The sequence below is a fragment of the Helicoverpa armigera genome, chromosome 7 (genome assembly GCF_030705265.1).
Source record: "Helicoverpa armigera isolate CAAS_96S chromosome 7, ASM3070526v1, whole genome shotgun sequence".
Classification (NCBI taxonomy): domain Eukaryota; kingdom Metazoa; phylum Arthropoda; class Insecta; order Lepidoptera; family Noctuidae; genus Helicoverpa; species Helicoverpa armigera.
The window spans coordinates 615,963-634,869 of record NC_087126.1 but is presented as its reverse complement, the minus strand read 5'-3'; the positions used below and the strand labels follow the sequence as shown (position 1 = coordinate 634,869).

The 18,907-nt window shown below is 35.8% G+C and overlaps 1 protein-coding gene across 1 annotated transcript in view; it reads right to left on the bottom strand.

Annotated features, from left to right (window-relative positions):
* Positions 1 to 908: 908 nt before the first annotated feature.
* LOC110377877 (uncharacterized) overlaps positions 909 to 18,907 on the bottom strand; it is a 75,381-nt gene continuing 57,382 nt past the window's right edge. Inside the window, exons 3-5 of the mRNA XM_049847605.2 lie at positions 11,617 to 11,767; positions 7,239 to 7,360; positions 909 to 4,306 (exon numbers count right to left, since the gene is read on the bottom strand). Of these exons, the coding sequence (XP_049703562.2) occupies positions 3,200 to 4,306; positions 7,239 to 7,360; positions 11,617 to 11,767 (1,380 nt within the window). The 3' untranslated portion in view covers positions 909 to 3,199. The remainder of the gene's footprint in view (positions 4,307 to 7,238; positions 7,361 to 11,616; positions 11,768 to 18,907) is intronic.

The window sequence follows — 18,907 nt, the reverse complement described above, 5'->3', positions numbered from 1 at the left end:
TTTCAAGAAAAGGAATGCTGGTGACGTGTCTTATATTTATAATCGTGAGTACATTTCATGTTTTTACTGATCATCATATTTTTTACATAATAAAAATAAATAATTAAATGCGTTTACGTATTGTCCCTTCCTATTTATGCCGACAGATGGCACTAGTTATCACACAGGGCTCCAGGCTCTGAAACCGATTTGGGTACAAAGTTTTTCTACTTCAGGCTCCTCAAAAATCCCATAAGTCGGTACCTAGTTCTTTGTTATGTTTTTACTGCCTTATTTATTCATTTATTTTTCATTTCCTCATATTTTACGTATGTTCCATAATGCGATGAATGAATATGGATGTAGAGGTACCTACTGTACACATCGAATGGATGTGCATTGTGCTTAAAACCTGGGCCCCGATTCTCCTAAGTTAATAATGTCAAAATCGAATCGTAATATGATCGTAATAGCAGTTTTAACCATATCGGGCATTCTGCTCCTATTAGAAGACCAATCGTATTCGATTGACATTTGATTGGTGTGCGATTGGTCTGCTATTTTGATGATTTTGGTCTATACGGTAGTTTGCTGTACAATCATTTTGCAATCGTAAATCATTTGCAGACAAAATGATTCATTATTGAATGACAGAAAAGGATAAAAACGTTTATTTCAAAGAAAAAATAGCGGAATGCCACATACGCTTCAATAGTAATCGAGTCGGGATTGGATCTCAGTCGAATCGAGTCGAACGTCAATCGAAGGTCGCTTAAGTAAAATTAGGAGAATCGGGCCCCTGTTGTAAGTACTGGAAAAGACTTTTTTTTTAAAACGACGCGACGTCAACCACCAATCATCAAATGACCCGCTGTGGGTTAGCAGCGGTGAGGGCGTTTGTAAGTTTGGAAATAAATAAAACAATATGCCAATTTTTGTTGTAATTATATTTTATTAATATAAAACTAACTTAAATTAGGCATGTATGTATAGGCTAGGGCATGCAATACCGGTTAACCGGTTTCGTTTTTACCGGTAAATCGCCCATTTTTGCGAGTTTTAAATTACCGGTAAAAATAATAAGAAACCGGTAATTTACCGGTTTTTACGTTTTTCTGATAAAATATAGCAATTGTTCATTTAACGTCAAATCTTTGTTATGTAGCCTGAATATAATGTATTGTTGCATACATTACGTAGTGTTAGAGTGTTAAAGTTGCTGTTTTTTAGGAAAGTGAACTTGTGTGTCCTTAACTATCTCTAGGTTAGATACAAATCTTCTTTCTTATCTTAATTTATAAAATCTAAACAAATTGTATTCATTCGGTTATTTTGTTTTTCCTCATAGCTGTCAGCTCATAATAGGTACAATGTAGCTAATGCTTATTTTACCTATTCTATGACCTTACTGAGCAACGGCTTTTACTTCACTACCATGCGGACAGCTCTGAGGACACGGTGGAGCACACAGTCCAGGTGTGCACTGCCTGGGAAGGGTACCGCCGTGTTGTCGTCGAGGCAATAAGCAGCGGCGACCTTTCGCGTCCTTCCCTGGTTCAAGCCATGGTCCGGAGCTAGAGGGAATGGGAAGCCGTCGCCTCCTTCTGCGAAGCAGTCATGCTCGAGAAGGAGACGGCGGAGCGACTGCGAGTAGCAACTCTCATCCCAGCCGCTGTAGTGGACCAGGAAGATACCACGGGCGCCAAGGGTCGAGAGACGACTCCCGGCCACCGTAGGCGTCGGTCTGTGGGCGGTGAGTTCGGGTGGCTCATCGTTCCACCGTCTGCATAGACAACAGACCAGTGTCAGCGGCGCGCGTTGTTCCACGGGCTCCTCAGGGAGATGTCAGTAAACCCAGTGGGGCCCAGCAGGGCCAAGGCCTGCCGGGGCCACGGGATTGTTCGAAAGAGTTACCGCGACCCTGGTCCATAAAACGCCAACTAAAAAACATGGGTTTTAGACAGAAAGAGTCTGTCATTTGATGATTTACCATAAAAAAGGGCTTTCACTTCAATGAAAAATATATTTTTTTACTTTAATTCTTAGCGTTTATCCCGTCTTGTCACGGGGTCGGCTTTCCGTATCTTCCTTCTTCCACTTCGCTCTATCCTCCTGAATAGACATCTTCCTTTTCGAGTTCGCAGATTTTCATGTCAACCACCACGGTTTCGGCCTGCCATTGCGCCTTTGACCGGGTACATGAGATTGAATATCACATTCACACTGCCGATGTCCTCAGGCGTCACTCCTTTTTACATGTCCGTACCATCGCAGCCGTTTCTCTTGCATTTTGTCGGCGACATCGCGTACGGATGGTACTGACATGTTTTTTGTTACGGCTCACGTCACAAAAAACGTTTACCACCTTATTCTTTGCATATTTATTTAGTTTTTGCTTTAAGACTACCCAATCTTATTGTTATAATATCACATTTAAAAAAAGTTAAAAAATTACCGTTTTACCGGTTTACCGGTAAAAATATTTTTATTACCGAATTTTTACCGGTAATTTTTGTTTTACCGTAATTGCATGCCCTAGTATAGGCACGTGTATAAAAATTATGTATAAATATTCTCTAATCTAAAACTACTTTACTGGGGGTTTATAAGTAGGTTCTAGTATTTTACATTTTTATGATTAGGTAGACATGGTAACTATGATTTTTTTATTAAATTGAACAAAATAATTTTATAATTTGCGCAGAGCTTGTTTATCGATCGATGGCATTTTCTTACAAATAAACTCTTACCGAACGTTCCATTTGGAATATCAGAAAAAAAGAAAGAAGTTTAAACACAACTTTTTTACAAAAGGAGGTAAACAATGTAATCTTAAAATTACTATATTACCTATATTTACACTGGGTAGGATAGCGCGAAAAGTTAGTGTATTCGAATTTAAAGAAATAGCTCATTAGTACACCATCATGTAAAATTCTAGAGGTTAGCATTGTATAAAGTTAACGGAGCATACATTTGTGTTTAACATAAACACAAATCTGGTTAATCTGACACATAACGCACCAACAGTATTTTGTAACAATATGGCTTTTAAAACTAAAAATAACAGTTAATAACTTACTACATTGTAAGAAGAAATAAAAAATATGCAAAAATCATTCGCCTATCGTGAAATAGGTAAATGAAACAACAATACATTTAGAATATCTTCGGTGACAGTTTAACGGACTTAAAATTATTTTAGAAGACTCTGAATTGGTTACCGTTTAACTATACAAGGTTCGCAAGTCCCCTCTTTGAGGTAAGCAGGGTGGCATTGGGGACACTTGGGGTTCTCCCCAAAGCTCTGCCTCCCAGGCCTTATTTTGACTTGAAAAGAGGTCTCAGCATCATCGCTCTCGTACCCTGGATGCGCCTTATCCAGTGGAAAGACGTAATCAGGAATGAAGTACGAACTTATGTTATATTCCGTGTTGCTTGGTAAAGGAGTCGTGGTCTTTGGTTCAGGTCTCGTGACGCTGCTGAACGGACTCTTCCCTTGTATCGACCTGGTCTGCTGTATGTTGGTACCATTGGTTTTGTTACCTTCTTTTGGAGGTACTAGGTCGAAGGCCGGGACTGCCCACTTCCATTCGTAGTAAATTGGAGGGCCTACGGTCGTAGATGGGATTGCTGCAGTGTCTTCCTTAGGTGGTAATAGAACTCTATCAGGTGCTGGGATAATATTACCATTTTGGTCTTTAGCAATAGGTTCTTCGGTAGTCACACTAGATTTAGTGTTGACTGAATCAAACCTAGATCCTTCAGTGAATGACTTGTCGTTGTCTGTTTCGAAAGTATTTAAACTATTGCCGAAGTTTTTGTGTTTCCTGGGAGTTCTATCCTCTTCGGAGTTGGCTGGTCCAGCTGGTAGATGACCATTTAGGTCAATGATCTCAGATCTAGACATAGCAGTTTGGTGAACATCAGGTGATGTTGGATCGAAGCGTTTGATGAATTTGAAAACAGAATCTTCTGATTGGTTATCGTTAGGTTTTTCTGACGCCTTCGTTGGTGCTGGAGGGGGTACTAGGTCAATTGATGGTGGGGTTACGCTTAGTCTAGGGTTGATCTGTGTTAAGTTAATGCTAGGTGTTGGCCTGAAGGTTGCATCGGGTTCTTGCGAGGCTGCTTCATCGAGGTTATCGAAGTCTCTGGAAGCGAAGTTCGTGTTGGGGCTGGCGGTGGGCCTGACGCGATTCTTGCGACCGGTGGACCAGCCTGTAGGGGGGCGGTAGTTCCTCTTGCCGCTGTCCAGGTCATTGTTGTCTCCGTCAGAAATGGAGTTAGCTACACCCACGATACTGTTGCTTGGGAGCGCAGGGAACTGAAACGAGACAAAGGCCTGTGTTAGAACTATTTCTATTTAAACAGGAATTAGCGTTTTTATGAGGGAAGTCTAATTAATAGCAGTAAAAAATAATTAGCTTCACAATATATGAATAGTATTTAATTATGATGATTTCATAAGATAATCCACTTAATAGAAGGAACTAAAGTGAGTGATCGCATCAGTTCACGCACGAATTAACTGACTTAAACTTATTAAACGTTAATTTATTAAAATAAGGAAATGAACATAAACAAACAGTAGGTAGGTACACGATTTTATCTTTCAATTTAATTATACTAGGTACTAATTTATGGTCTGCTCTAATTATACTTACCTAACTTAATTATCTACATGTCGTCAATTGTTTAGTAAGTACATAATATCGTGCCATACTCTTCATAAGAAATTAAGAACATCATTGTGTAACTGAGCTTTAGTGATTGGTTTAGAAAAATCTCAGTCCCAGATCATTCTATATCAATTTGAGCTAGAGCTTTCATATGCATAAAACGCGAACATTGCATTAAATCGACGCGACGTTAGCAAAGCAACATAACCGTGTGAATTTAAGTTATGAAAATATGAATCGTTAAAGCCCTTTAATGCGCCAACATAAAATATGTGAACAAAATGATTTATTGTGACGACATATAATATGCCACAGGTTATAGTTCGCGTAGACCTGGCATTACTATACGGAAATAGCATTCTAACTTATGATTATGACACTTAAATAAGTATTTGTTGATGACCACACAGAACGCTTGGGTGATCCATGAAATTACTTTTCCTGGGACATTAAGATGCTATGCTGACAAAATGTCTCCAATCGAACCATGAACTTTTCTAACTTTATGTAGGTACTGAAATTGTGACGACTTAAATAGCATTATCAATGCAGTTCAATACATATTCGTAACTAGCTTCTGCCCGCGACTTCGTACGCGGATCCTGTCCCTTATGCCAGCGACTACGGGGTCAGCAAAATCAAAGATCTGAATAGTCGCAATAGACGTGACGGGATAAAAGTAGTGATTCTAATTAGTCCGCATTTAAGTTGTGTTAGGCAAAAATATTACACGTATTATTACGTAAAAAACATTAAATAGATGACAAAGTCGTGGTGACTTAGTGGAATTCGTGGTGGTTTAGTGGGTAGAGAACCAATCTCTCAAGTATGAGCGTGCGTCTTTGATTCCAGGTCTGGCAAGTGCCTGCCAATGCAACTTTTCTAAGTTCGTATGTACTTTCTACGTATATTTTGTATACCAATGACCGTTATTTGGATTTGGTGTTGGGTTGAGCGGGTAACCGGGTTGTGGAGGTCAGATAAGCAGTCGCTCCTTGTAAAACACTGGTACTCAGTTGCATCGTGACTGGATGTCGACCCTAACATAATTGGGACAAAGGCTCTTGAGATAATAACGACAATAATAATGAAATATAGGCACCGCAGGACATCTGAGGCTGATGACGGGGAGTAGCGACCCCGCGGGGCTATATATACTGAGTTCTCCAGGGAATGTATACTGTCCCCCAACTCCGGCCGGTCGGAGTGAACCATGACGGGGGTAGGTCTCACGCCTCTGGCTTGGCTTGGCCGTCCAGAGTGGAGTCGCTAGAGCAGGATTAGTAGCCCTGCTCGGAGGGTAGGTGCCTCATGGTAAGCACAGTGAGCGCGTAATCTGCGTTTAAAGTCCGCCGAGGTATCCTCACCCTTCAGCCGCTCATGTCCCTGTTGCCCTCTTGTTGCTATTCAGTGACTGGTTCCCGGGGGCCCAGTAAGTGAGGTGGCAAGTCTCCACCTGCTGTTTTTACATGTACCTAATACATTGTCATCCACTAACATCCCATCACAATAGCCCAAGTAGTTTTCGTCCATAGTTAGCAATAGTTTAGCACAGAACAGGGGATTGTCTTTTTTTTAACGACATCCACCGGGGGTTGTCCTTGGGTTAATTCCTATAGTGTTTAAAGGGATAATCGTCGGTTTTGTGTCACCATTTCATTAGTTGTCTCAAAAGGGCTGTGTTGGCTTCGGCCCCACGTTTGCTAAAACGTCATATCTTCTTATGCTTCATATAGTCTAGCAGGGCTCCTGGAGTTCCACATCAGGTATTTTACATCTTCAATTTTCATAAGTCAACAGAGAATGCTTATCAGATTGAACAACTTTTGCTAAAACGTCATACCTCTATATGCTACAGTCTAGCTGGGCCCCTGGAGTTCCACATCAGGTGTTTTAGATCTTCAATTTGTATAAGTCAATAGAAAGTGCTTATCAAATTGAACAACTTTTGCTAAAACGTCATACCTGTATATGGTACAGAGAAGCTGGGCTCTTGGGGTTCCACATCAGGTGTTCCAGATCTTCAAATTTATTATCTCAGCTGAAAATGCTCATCAAATGAAACAATTTTTGCCATGGCACCATATTTGTATCTCTTATAGTTTTATTGGTCTGTTGGAGTTCTGCACCAGGTCTTCAAGTTTCGAAGATAAATTATAGCCTATATGTTGACCAGGCTTAATACTGATACAACAAAGAAAAAATCATTGAAATCCGTCCAGTAGTTCCGAAGATTAGCGTGTACAAACAAACAGACATACAGACATACAGACATACAGACAAACAGACAGAATTTTTTTTTGGATTTGTGCTCCACTACTGATTCTAAACCCCACCCAATTATTATTTTTTTAATATATTCAATGTACAGACACAGTTTTTTTACAGATTTATTATATGTATATAGATATAGATAATACTCGAGAGTAGTCGAGAGCAATAAAGATGAAAACTACTCGACTTTATTTCACTAGAATAAACAAGAATAAACGATGATTATGATTATGATTAAGAAAAACCTAACCTTGTATGTGCCTAAATTAACGTATCTACTCAAAAAATGAATGCGTATAATACCTGTGATTCAGCCTCCCTCAGCACGTCATAGTAGGGGTTGTACGGCGGCGCGGACAGAATGTCGGGACGCGGCGTGCGCAGACGCATCTCATCGTCAGATACGAACGGCTTGTCGCGTTGACCTGGAAAATTAAACAAAGACAAGTAAATAAACTGTGAGATTAATAAAATTATATTCTTTTTATTTTATTTGTATTTTAAAGCTTAGTTTCGACGAGTATGAGACATATGTACTAATAGTAAAACTGGTTTAAATGAATTCAATTAATCCTAGCTGTGCATTCAACTTTAGATTACATTATTTTTTTAGTCTTGGTACCTATCTACTTCGAGATAGGATAGAACAAGGTTAATCCAAAAAGAAGCGTGGTCACCCTAGTTACAAAATTGCAACCACTTGTTTCTATATCTGTTGAAAATTGGCTTAAGCATTTTGGGGCTTTAAAACATAAAAATCTTCATAAATGCAAGGACAGCTTATGCCATAAATTCTGATTACATCAGTCTGGGTCCTAGACTCTAGGATACCTAATAACCTAGCAACGTTAACTACAAGACAATGGAACAAGCCACAGTTTTTATAATGCTCAGTAGATTATAATGATATAAGAAACAATAACGGTTATAAGTAACGATATAATGAGTGCGCTAAATACCCATTGTTTTGTGGTTGCTACTGGTGACCGCAACCAACCTTAAAACCTGTTTATTTAATGTTTGGTTGCGGTTTTCAGTTGGGTTAAGGATATCAATTTGTTATTTTTCTTGCTGATACCTATATTATGTGGAATTTTCCCATCTGTACTATTTTAGGTAATGCTGAAAACTAACTTACTTATATGTTACTACTTATTTGTACGTTACTACTGGTCTGATTGGTCATATTCAGTGTTTGATAACTCATTTCTCGAAGGAGAATACTGCTGGTAGAAACTAACTATTTAAGAATATTTTACAGACACGCAAGTATACATTACCTACTTCTTCTTGGTACAAACAATAAAATTGGTAAGCAGAGATCAGCAAGTAAGTGACTAGTTTCTTTAACGAAGGCTGAGAAAATATTAAAAATAACAGTCAGTTATATTATAAGCTTTTTAAACACCGGAACTTATCTAAATAGTCACCCATCCATCATTTCACACATTAGATGTTCATTAAGTATCAGCAATAAGCAATTAGAGCGAACAGGTACCTACATTATGTCTCTGCCTCTACGAAAAGATTGATGCAGCAAGGCTATGTAGGTGGATCTAGTGATGTTACTTATGTAGGTACATATTATTTTGTAAGTTGCTTTAAAACTTTTATGGTCTAACGTAAAAAAAAAATCCTAGACTTTAGGCATGGTGAACTTGTTTATTTTTGACGTATCTACCTAATAGATGTTAACGTCTTTATACCTATTAAAGGCTAGCTATTCTCTTCTGAGATTAAACTAAATAACATTATAGAAAATCTTAGCATTACATTTTAGATAGGTATATCCTAAATTACCTACTTTATGCTCCGTTCAAATACGGGTAAACCCTAATTTACTCATTTGTAAATCATTCAGTTCCCAACGACTGATTGAATTTAAATTGAATTTGTTCAACAGAATCAAAAATAAATCTAAATTCCTAATCGTATCACGTAATTCTAACAAATTCTACCAAAGTATACCTCGAAATTTAATAAAAACAAGGTCCCGTCAGTGGTTTCACTCGCATCCTGTTGGAACAACTCTAAGCACCCGGTTAAAAGCAGCATCCAGACTTCCTCGATACATTTGCTATCTAACACGGAAATCATTTGAAAAATTTGTTAAGTAGTTAATGAGATTAGAGCGTTGGAACCAACTCTTCAGCTTTATAAAAGTGGTAGGTATAGAATAAATTATTCTATTCAGCTTCAATGAATGTAGCATATTCATACCTACATCACTAACTTAAGACAAGGTTGTTCACTGATTACATTCATTAATGTAACATTAACGAGGTGTTCTGCTTCCTCAGACTTTCTGGACTGACAGTCCGATACTGACTCACGAATATACCTGGTAATAATATCGTGCTCGTTTGAGCCATTTAATGAGTCTCTATTGTACTTACTGCTTTAATTTAACGAGAGCATCCACACATTTATGCTTCGAATCAAATGCATTCCTTCCTTTTGACCGATTTTCAGTCACAACATCACCCCATAATCCCTCAGTGTAATTCTTGAGCCCCCCAGGAACCCCTTGGGACTTAATTTCCATTGGAAATAAAAACATTGAACTTTCACTTTCAATGATGCAGTAACCTTGGCAGTCATAAACATAGGTTTAGACTTTGGCATAGTGAAAATCAGTGACGTCCGTTGCAAAAATGTATTTTGTTTTTGCGAACACTAAGTATACATATATTATTTCGCATTTTAATTTCTATGGCCTGAGGCGTGACGTATCACGATTTTGCCGATTGATTCCATAATTTTAAATGGCGATGAACTTGAGCACTATGTAATCAATTTTATACAAATAAATTATATTGGACCTACCTATTATCATAAAAACGATTTTCTAAAACACGTTGACCCCTAAATCAGAAGTACAGCAAGATCTAATTATAAGTCTATAGTAATTAATTACCACCACAACCTCGGTAAAAAATATTCTATCTAAATGCAAAAAAAAATCTTCAATTTACTAGCACTTTAGTTAAGAAGCTTTGAAGTAATTAATTTTCTATCAATCATGCTTCGAGTTCATAAAACGTAATGAATTGAGTTAAAAAATATGTAATTATAGACATCAGAACCTTCAAGAAAATTACCTTTTGAAATAACATTATTTAATTATTATAATCTGCTTACCATTGCCACCCAAGAACACTAATGTAGGAATAAATATAAGTTACTTAACAGTACTTTACTAAATAACATCATGTGCATTATTTTATGTAAGTAGGAGTACTTACATAAAATAATGCACATCCATTATCTACTTAACTTCGTCAGCACTAACCGTAGTGTGAAATCTAGGATTGCTAGTTCTATGTACTTACATGCATTTTGAACTAGCTTCTCCCCGTGGTTCTATTGGAACTATTTCCAACGTCTAGATAAAGACCAGCATGTGTCCTCAAATTTCATTTGAATCGAGTCATTAGCTTTACCGCAAAAACGGACAGACAGACAGATTGAAAAATCCTCTTTTTCAATCTGTCTGTCTATACTAACTATTGATGTTATAAACTAAGATTAGGAATATATTGAGCCTGATGATCTACTGGTACCTCTTACATAATTTCGGTCTCCAACGAATTCCATAGACGACGAACTATGTAACTACGTAGCTCAATATCAAAAGGGCCTTCAACCGCAAGCTATATTAAAACCAGTGCGAACAACCGATACTTGAATACCATTCAAATTCACTACAGCATTGGAATTTAGAACATCTGTCATTCACGGACAACCGCGAAGGTTTTGATCCTGCATGATTTTGATTTAAATATAGATCTGTTTGAGATAGTTATGATTGACGGTCTTACTACTGATGTTGTTAACTATTTGATAACAACAATAGCTCTAAATAAGGCCAAAGCCTAGCCAAGCTACACGATCGGAATAAAAAGCTTAAGGTCTTTATTTGGTCATGTTCGAAGCCCACAGCTTCTTCTCAGATCAAGGTTCGCGTAATTCAGATTATCATCTCCTTGGCCCATACTACGTGATGTAAAGTGCCTATTATGTTATATCTGGTCATCTAATTTAGAAACACGTTATAGTGCTGGCCAATAAATGGTTTGTGTTTGAATAATAATAGCGACACTAAGTTATTCAACAATTTTATTGGGTTGTAAACCTATGGATGTGCTTCGTATGGAATTTTATGGCAGTCGTATTTAATGCTGGCGTAAGATGCATTTTATGTTATGCTATTATGTTACTATTTCACAAGTACCAGAATCATAAAATAATTACAATTCTATAATTGTTTTTCTATGTTTTATGCATATTGTTTTATGGCGCCCTTGAATCTAGAGGGTCATCAGTTTGTTGACTTCTATGCAGTTCAGCTTTTTAAGGGATTTCGCAGGTTGATATAAATTGACTACAAATTATAACAGTGTGTAGTAGATGCGGTACCTACCTTTTAGTACTTTCCCGATAGGTCTTTTTTTAGCGATGGCAAAAATCATCAAATGCTAGTTAGATTTTTGTATAGATACCAATGGCTTGCAAAAAGACACTGTGAAGTGTCATTAACAGTTTTGTGTCACCTAATCACATAATTATTGCTCAGTTAATATTATGAGTTTTGAAGCCAATAAGATCCGGCAGTGTCGTCATGTTGTTTGTTCTGAAACCATCCCTTAAAATAAAAAGAAGTAGATAAATCAAAACTCACCAATAAGCAGGTTAGCAGTATAATCCCGTTCGGACATGGAGCAGTTGACCATGTACCAGTGGTCGCAGATGAGCATGCGTTGTTGGAACAGCGTCATGTTGGGGCACTTGTAGCTGAACTGACGACCCAGCCCGTCACACATGTGGTACACCTGGAAAGAAGAAATTAAGTGTGAGACTGATAGCAAATGCGTCGAAGTAGCTAGAAAAAATGTTACTTGTGAGATGACGGCAGATAGAGGAGTAAAAAATTAGGATGAAGGCAGGAGGATGATGACGATTATTATGACTGATAAATCAATGCATTAATTAAGAGATGAATCGTGACAGGATTCTGTAAACCCATGACCCATAATTTTGAACCTTTAGCTCGAATGCGGATAGACTATACCTATGAATATCTAATAAAAAGTTCGCAAACGGCATCGGTAATAGAAAAGCTGCGTGATAAACGGCTGTCATGAATGAGGATCGATAGGAACGCCTACGCCCTTACGGTTTTAAAAAGGCAATCCAATATATGAAGTAATCCAAATACCAAAAGCCAAATCATGTGACTGTCAATAAACTTCTCTAGTTTAGACTTGTTAATCAGCAAGAATTTGGCTTCTCAAATGTCCATATCAAACAGATACTCCAAATACAGACAGACACGACAATGCTTGTGAGAATAGCAATTATCACCAAGTTATCTGCCCACATCATTTGAGTCCACTTAGCGAGTGGTCACTATAAGTAAATAGTTATATCCGTATTGTACTAAACATGGTATGAGTAATATAGCTTTTGCTTATAAGCCGAGGACCCGTGAGTAGATTAGACAAGGCTTAAGACAGAAAGGAAGAAAACTGGATTTTGGTTAAAGGTCAAAAAGGTTAAGACCCAAGTTCAGCGACAACATAAACGTTATAGTTATCTTAAAACAATTATAACTTTTTTATATTAAAGTTAAAAAGTTGTTGTAAGAGAAACGGACGGTTATGTTTGTGGTGAACTTCGACCTCAGAGGATTATAATTCTAATCAAGACTTTATAAGACAAAAAAAAATTACGTTAGATACAAATCTAACTTAAACACAATTACAAAAATATCGTACACACTCTAATTGAACCAAACGATGAGCCACAAAGCCCAATAAAAATAGGTCCTCACCTCCATCCATTGTATGATCAATTTGAATGTAATCAACAAAGCTTAACAAAGCATCTCGACTCTTAATATAATTAACACGTTGTATAAAAACTTAGGAAGCGACAATTATATTTCAATTTAGTTATATTCGTACACAATACATACATATGCACAAACGTTTGCTTCCGACAAACAAATTCATCAGGAAGTTTGTATGGCGCAGTTAGATCCTTTGTGCTACCTTTTATTGAAGCTAGACCACGGCCTTTGACTTAATTATAATAAATGTATTAGGTTTTTTGATAAAAAAGATACCACAAAGAGATTTATAAACTAAGACTTATGCTAAGGTTTTCCTCATTTAAACATAAATTGTAATTAGAATTTTCGTCCTTGCTAACTTATTCCATTTGTTTCAATTTCTTCCTTTCACAGAATGTCTTAATTTCTACAATAATACTATTTAATGCAAAAATAATACTTTTGATAACTAATTAGGCATAGAAAATGACTCCTCCGTTTCCCAATTCAATGACCTATTTAATGTCTGTTTATGAATTAGAAACGAATCTTCTATACAAGAATAATGATAAGTAATCAGTATGTATAAACTGCTCATGTAGGTAATAAATTCTAAGTAAGTAGGTAAGGTTGATCTAGTACTAACAAAACATAGGACTCTCAATAACTGTGCCAAACGTGATTTGAGTGTTCCACCACTAAATTATGGTAACTTCGCAGAACCTTTAGTTAAACGCGCGATCATACGTTACTTGATAGACATAATTGTACAAACTGACATAACAATGAAGTAACATATTACGTGAAGTTCAACCGTAACTAAAATGTTTTGGAGATGACTCATGGTCACACAAACACAACATATGAATGCAAACAGAATCTACATACGGAAATCAATAGAACAATATCTAAGGGAAATGATGTACGTGTTTTTTGGCAATTTGTCGGCAAAGGTACAAAAAAATAATTTAAGCAAAAAATAAGACGAGGTCTTATTGATGAAGTTAAGCGTTTTTTGTTAAGCTTAACATATTAATCCACATTCCTTTGATGGATGTGTTATGCATCTTCCGCATTTCATGATCTTGTAAGTTGCATGAATCATCCATCCCTAAAGCAGATAGGTCTGTAAGCAAATGAGCTCAAGGAAAATGTATTACTTAGGTACTGAACTGGTATAGGTGAACAGTTAACTTCTTAGGGTAGAAAGCCTGATTAGAGCATTGTTTGGGTTGATGATGAAGACATAAAATTTGAATATTTACTGTTATGCAAACTTTGGTGTCACCGAATTCTCATGAAGCTATCAATGAGGCATCGCCTTACGGCGCCAAAATTGTAATTTGCAATCTTCAACGGTAATTGATCGAACAAGTTCTTTGTACCCAACGTTTTATAAAAACCAATTTATCGCAAAAACAAAACAATAACAAGTTCCAAGAAGAACTATTATGATAACAATTATCTGTAACGTAAACATGGAATTCTTAATATTGATATTAAACATGATGAATTGTATTTTTCTCACAAAGACTCAAATAGTTTTCGAAAACACGAAAAAATACCATAGGATAATGATGTTCCTGAAAGCAGTTGTATACACGAAATTGAATATAAGTGCAGACACATTAAGGAATAGCATCTGAGGCATGAAACATATTTTTTGCAAAAATTCTAAACAAATATTTTTCCAAGGACTAATCTTAACCAGGCTCATCACGCAATCAATTCATCAATCAACCTCGTTCGAAGTCTAACACCTTACATGAAAAGAAACGTAAGGTAACACAAGTCATGTAAGATATTAAAGACACTAATTATTTCGCAAAGCCTTGCATCTTTGATTGTGAAACAAGCCTAATCGCTATCGTCTGCGTGATTGCGTCGTATAAACGTTTTTGTTCATGTTATAATTCGCAGTAATTATTACTCTTCAGATAATGTTTCGACGGCTAATGTCGACTATTGTAATGCCAATGTTTTGATCTAGGCTGTCAGGTCAGTATGCTAGGCTAATGTGTCAAGATCTTAGTTTATGTCTGCCGCGATCATTATTGTATGTTTTGTCTTGTCGTTGACGTAATGCAAATTAAGATGGATAGTAGTTGAGTCATCGGTATGGAACTTGAGACTAGATTTGCTTAATTACCACGTCACAGATTTATCCACCCATCCATGGAAGCCATCTTAGGTAACACGGTAAAAGAAATAGCATTGATCAGTACACTTGTTATACACAATAACGTTTTGATCAGTCAATTCCTTGCGATGTTTATGCAGCAGCCATATATGTGAATCAGTTATATAACAATTCGGCCTTAACAAGTCAAGCTCCTTGTCATGTCAATACCACGCAACACAAAGCCCTAATGAATCTTCTATATGCATCGGCTTCAGCTACAATAGCCAATAATTTAGAGGTTACCTTTGCAGTGGCTTATTGATGCAGGTCCTTTGGCCTTCCAGTGTTTGAACCCGTTTGATTTAATACAGGTTTAAATCATGTTTTAGTACATTTAAATCTGCCAATATTTTAAGTACAAGGTTAACTTTGAGTGGAGGACTTTTATTTGCTATTTTTAAGTAGGAGCAACTACTAAAGGGTAAAAAAGCATCCTTACTGTGTTCTTTGCAAGGTAACCCTAAAAAAGCTGGACACTCAAATAAGAAACACAAGAAGAATAAGAGCAATGGAAGAATTAACTAATAAAAATAATGGAAGAACAAATGCATTTATATCTATTATGAACATTGTAATAACTCCTGATTGTATAGTTGAGAGCTAAACAATGCGTTAATTTAACTATTGATATAATTACATTTACTCACGCAAAGCAGACACGATTGAACAATTTCCTTCATTCATCAATAATTATGGCTTTTGTTATAATGTTTTTAGGTTATGGTTTCTGCCCATTTAAGTTTAAAACAAATAATAAATAAATACCCAATTTTTAGGTAGCCTCACGATTTTTCTGTTTTGATTGATATGTTATTAAAGTTTCGTAATCATAAATTGCATAAATTATATCCTTACATATAATTGTTATGTCGGTTATTACAAAATGTATAATTCTTTTGTTCATATTTTGCGAAGACGTGTTTATTGTTAAACTTTTGATTTAGCATACATTGAGCTAGTATAAGCTTTTGACACTGTCATAAATATTATATTTTATGAGAATGTTGTTTTAGAACTAGCAATATCAATTACATTTAAAAGCTTTAGAACTGATTACACCCAAGTTCATCAGTCAGAATATTTATAAAAGCAATTATGTCAAAAAACAGTTTATTTACCATGGTCTTCCGCAGGGCAGTATCTTTGGACCTACCCAGTATTACTTCTGCAAAACAGATATGCGGAAAAATCGGCATAATTATTCAAATTGACGATTAAATCGTAACTAGGAAAAAAAACTTCTATATTTGTATTAAGAGATATCAGAATTGCCTTCAAAAGTTTTTTTCAACATTCTTGCATATAAACTCCTCATTATAACATACATTGTAAGTACAAAAGAACTGTATAATAACGTTAACACGTTTATCAGTGACTGAAGGTTAAACAATTATGTGTACATAGGATAATTATATTAACGTAAAAACTTTGATAAATGAGCATCTCTACACCTTGGCCCTTAAGTGTTAATGAACTAAGAACTACGTGGCCCATGATAAGCTAAAATTTTTTATTGATTTATAGGCTCATGTTCTGATCAAAACTTTTGATTTATAAGTAGAAAGAGCTCTTAAAATAAGACAAACGTGAGCATGATTCATAGAAGATATGAATAGAGTAATAGGCAAGATATTGGTGACACTACATGGATTCCAATTTATTTAGCAGTAGCTTTTATAAATAAAAAAAGTCTTCATCCAATTTAACTTTCCTCAGATCATTGTTACCAAAGAATGCTGATGTTGATATTGTATTTTTTTACATACCCATCTCGGAATATTAATCATCATTTAACTAGATATGATCGTGATATGTAACCGTCAAACCAATGAAGAACAAATTGAGTGCTTTGTAAAATACTTACACGAGATGAGATCAAACAGTTTGTCAGTCACGGTGGTAACAATGGTCGGGTCAAGGACTGCAGTCTTCCTCATTCCAAGCCTGGTTAAATGTATTGTCACGATTGCTTCGCGGATGTCAGAATGTGAACTGTGTTTGAAGAGGACCACTTACGACATAGGTCAAAAAAAAATACGGCTCGCACTGTGAGGGATTGTCAAAGTCTTACTGACTAAAGCCCATCATGTTACCGGCAGGCTTTGGCCCTAGTGGGCCCTGTTTGGGTTGAAGAGGATCACTCTATTTATGTATATGTATGTAGATGACGGGAATGTGTATTCTAAAAAGTGCTATCGTCATAATGTGAGTTACCTGTAGTTTTGAATTAGACTAAGCTCCAAAAAAATCAAAATACGAGTAAACTTGTAGGGCAGGCGTTACTTTTCCTTTCTTGTATCCACTTAGGTACGTCCGTTTAGTACGGCCTGTTGTATTATTGTTCCGATTGGCATGGAAACGAATATCTTCTATAAAAGTTCATATAAGTAATAATCCATAACTAATCATATTTATTTTAGTAATAAATCGATTTTTATCTCATAGGTTTTGTTCTTCATAATATTGGTTCGAAAATAATTTGATACCGATATTAAAATGCGTTTTTACACACGGATGTAATTTCAAAAACAAGAAAAAAGTATTATGTGCGGACCTGCATATTTTAGTTTACAATTTTATTCTAGTTTACTTCCTTATACGTTGGAGGACCGGTAACTGGTAATATTTTTGATAGACGACTATTTTCGCTCCAGTATTATAATTTTAAACAGCTAGATCACCTTGCTGTAATTTATTTATTGCGTCTGTCAAATCGCCATATTGGAAATTATTAATTGAATGATTTTAGCACAGGTTTTATTGAACTGCTTTTAATTAAATATATTTTACAAACGGTAGCTGGTTTACGTGTACGCATGAATGCATTATTTAAATTAAAATTAAACTAGATGCATGAGGATGGCTAAGTAGGTATATGTGATTTATCATCAATTTATTGATTTTTATTAATATTTTATTACACAGATTTTTGAATAATTTGTTTTGTCGTTACTCTTGCAATGATAGATTTTGCTTTGCATTTACGTGTTTTTAATTTCATATTGTTGACTAGTGGTGGATTCCATAGACCAGTTTATTTTAATTAAATCTAATAGGTAACTCGAAATAAAATGATTTCTTACTCAAAAATGTATCTACGGCTATAAAGAGACTATTAACAATTGAACACGGTCCGTTTTACTTGATCCGTCATTTACTATGTTCGGTCGTATTAGATTAGTACAAAGTTTAATCATTCGACAATTACATAATTGTTGCTATTTTAATTTGTTTTTGAAAAAGGCCTTTGTTAAAAAAGCGTCAATTACTTAAAATTTTTTGCTTATAAATCACGTTACCTACATTTATTTTAAAAAAGTCCGTAAGACCGAGAAACCTAATACATAGTTTCAATACAATTTCAAGCGTCATTTTAGATCCTTTTTGCTTAAAGCAGCATTTTAATACATTGTGTAACTTTGACCTAACGCATAGGTGTCCATGATTACTGACATTTTTGGGACAACTATTGTTGGACGGACACGTTTTTTAGTTTTTGTTATAGTTAGTAGCAGAAAGCGTATTTCATTGTCAGTTTTTATCACGATATTAATGTGTACTTAAGGCACTTTTTTATACAAGTAGAATAGAAATTTTATTATTATACTGAAAAAAAGTAATAACAATTTAAAGGCACGGTTCTCTTGAATTTCATAATAACAACACATAATCTACTCTTATAATGTCTTAGCAGTAGCATTATTCTTAATTCTTAGACATCTACGAAATAAACCTAAAAATATAATATAATTAGATACCTACATAAAGTCACTTATTATTACTGTACGACTGCAATGGGTCACCATAAAACTTGTAGCCCACATTCAGAAGGCGGGCACACAATAAAAACCTGTTTATCTAAAAAGGCATTATGCTCATAACTGGAAAGTCATTCACGAAAGTGCAAGTTGTACTTTCGCTTTCAACTGTGAAGATGAGTTCACATTCATGAGCGCA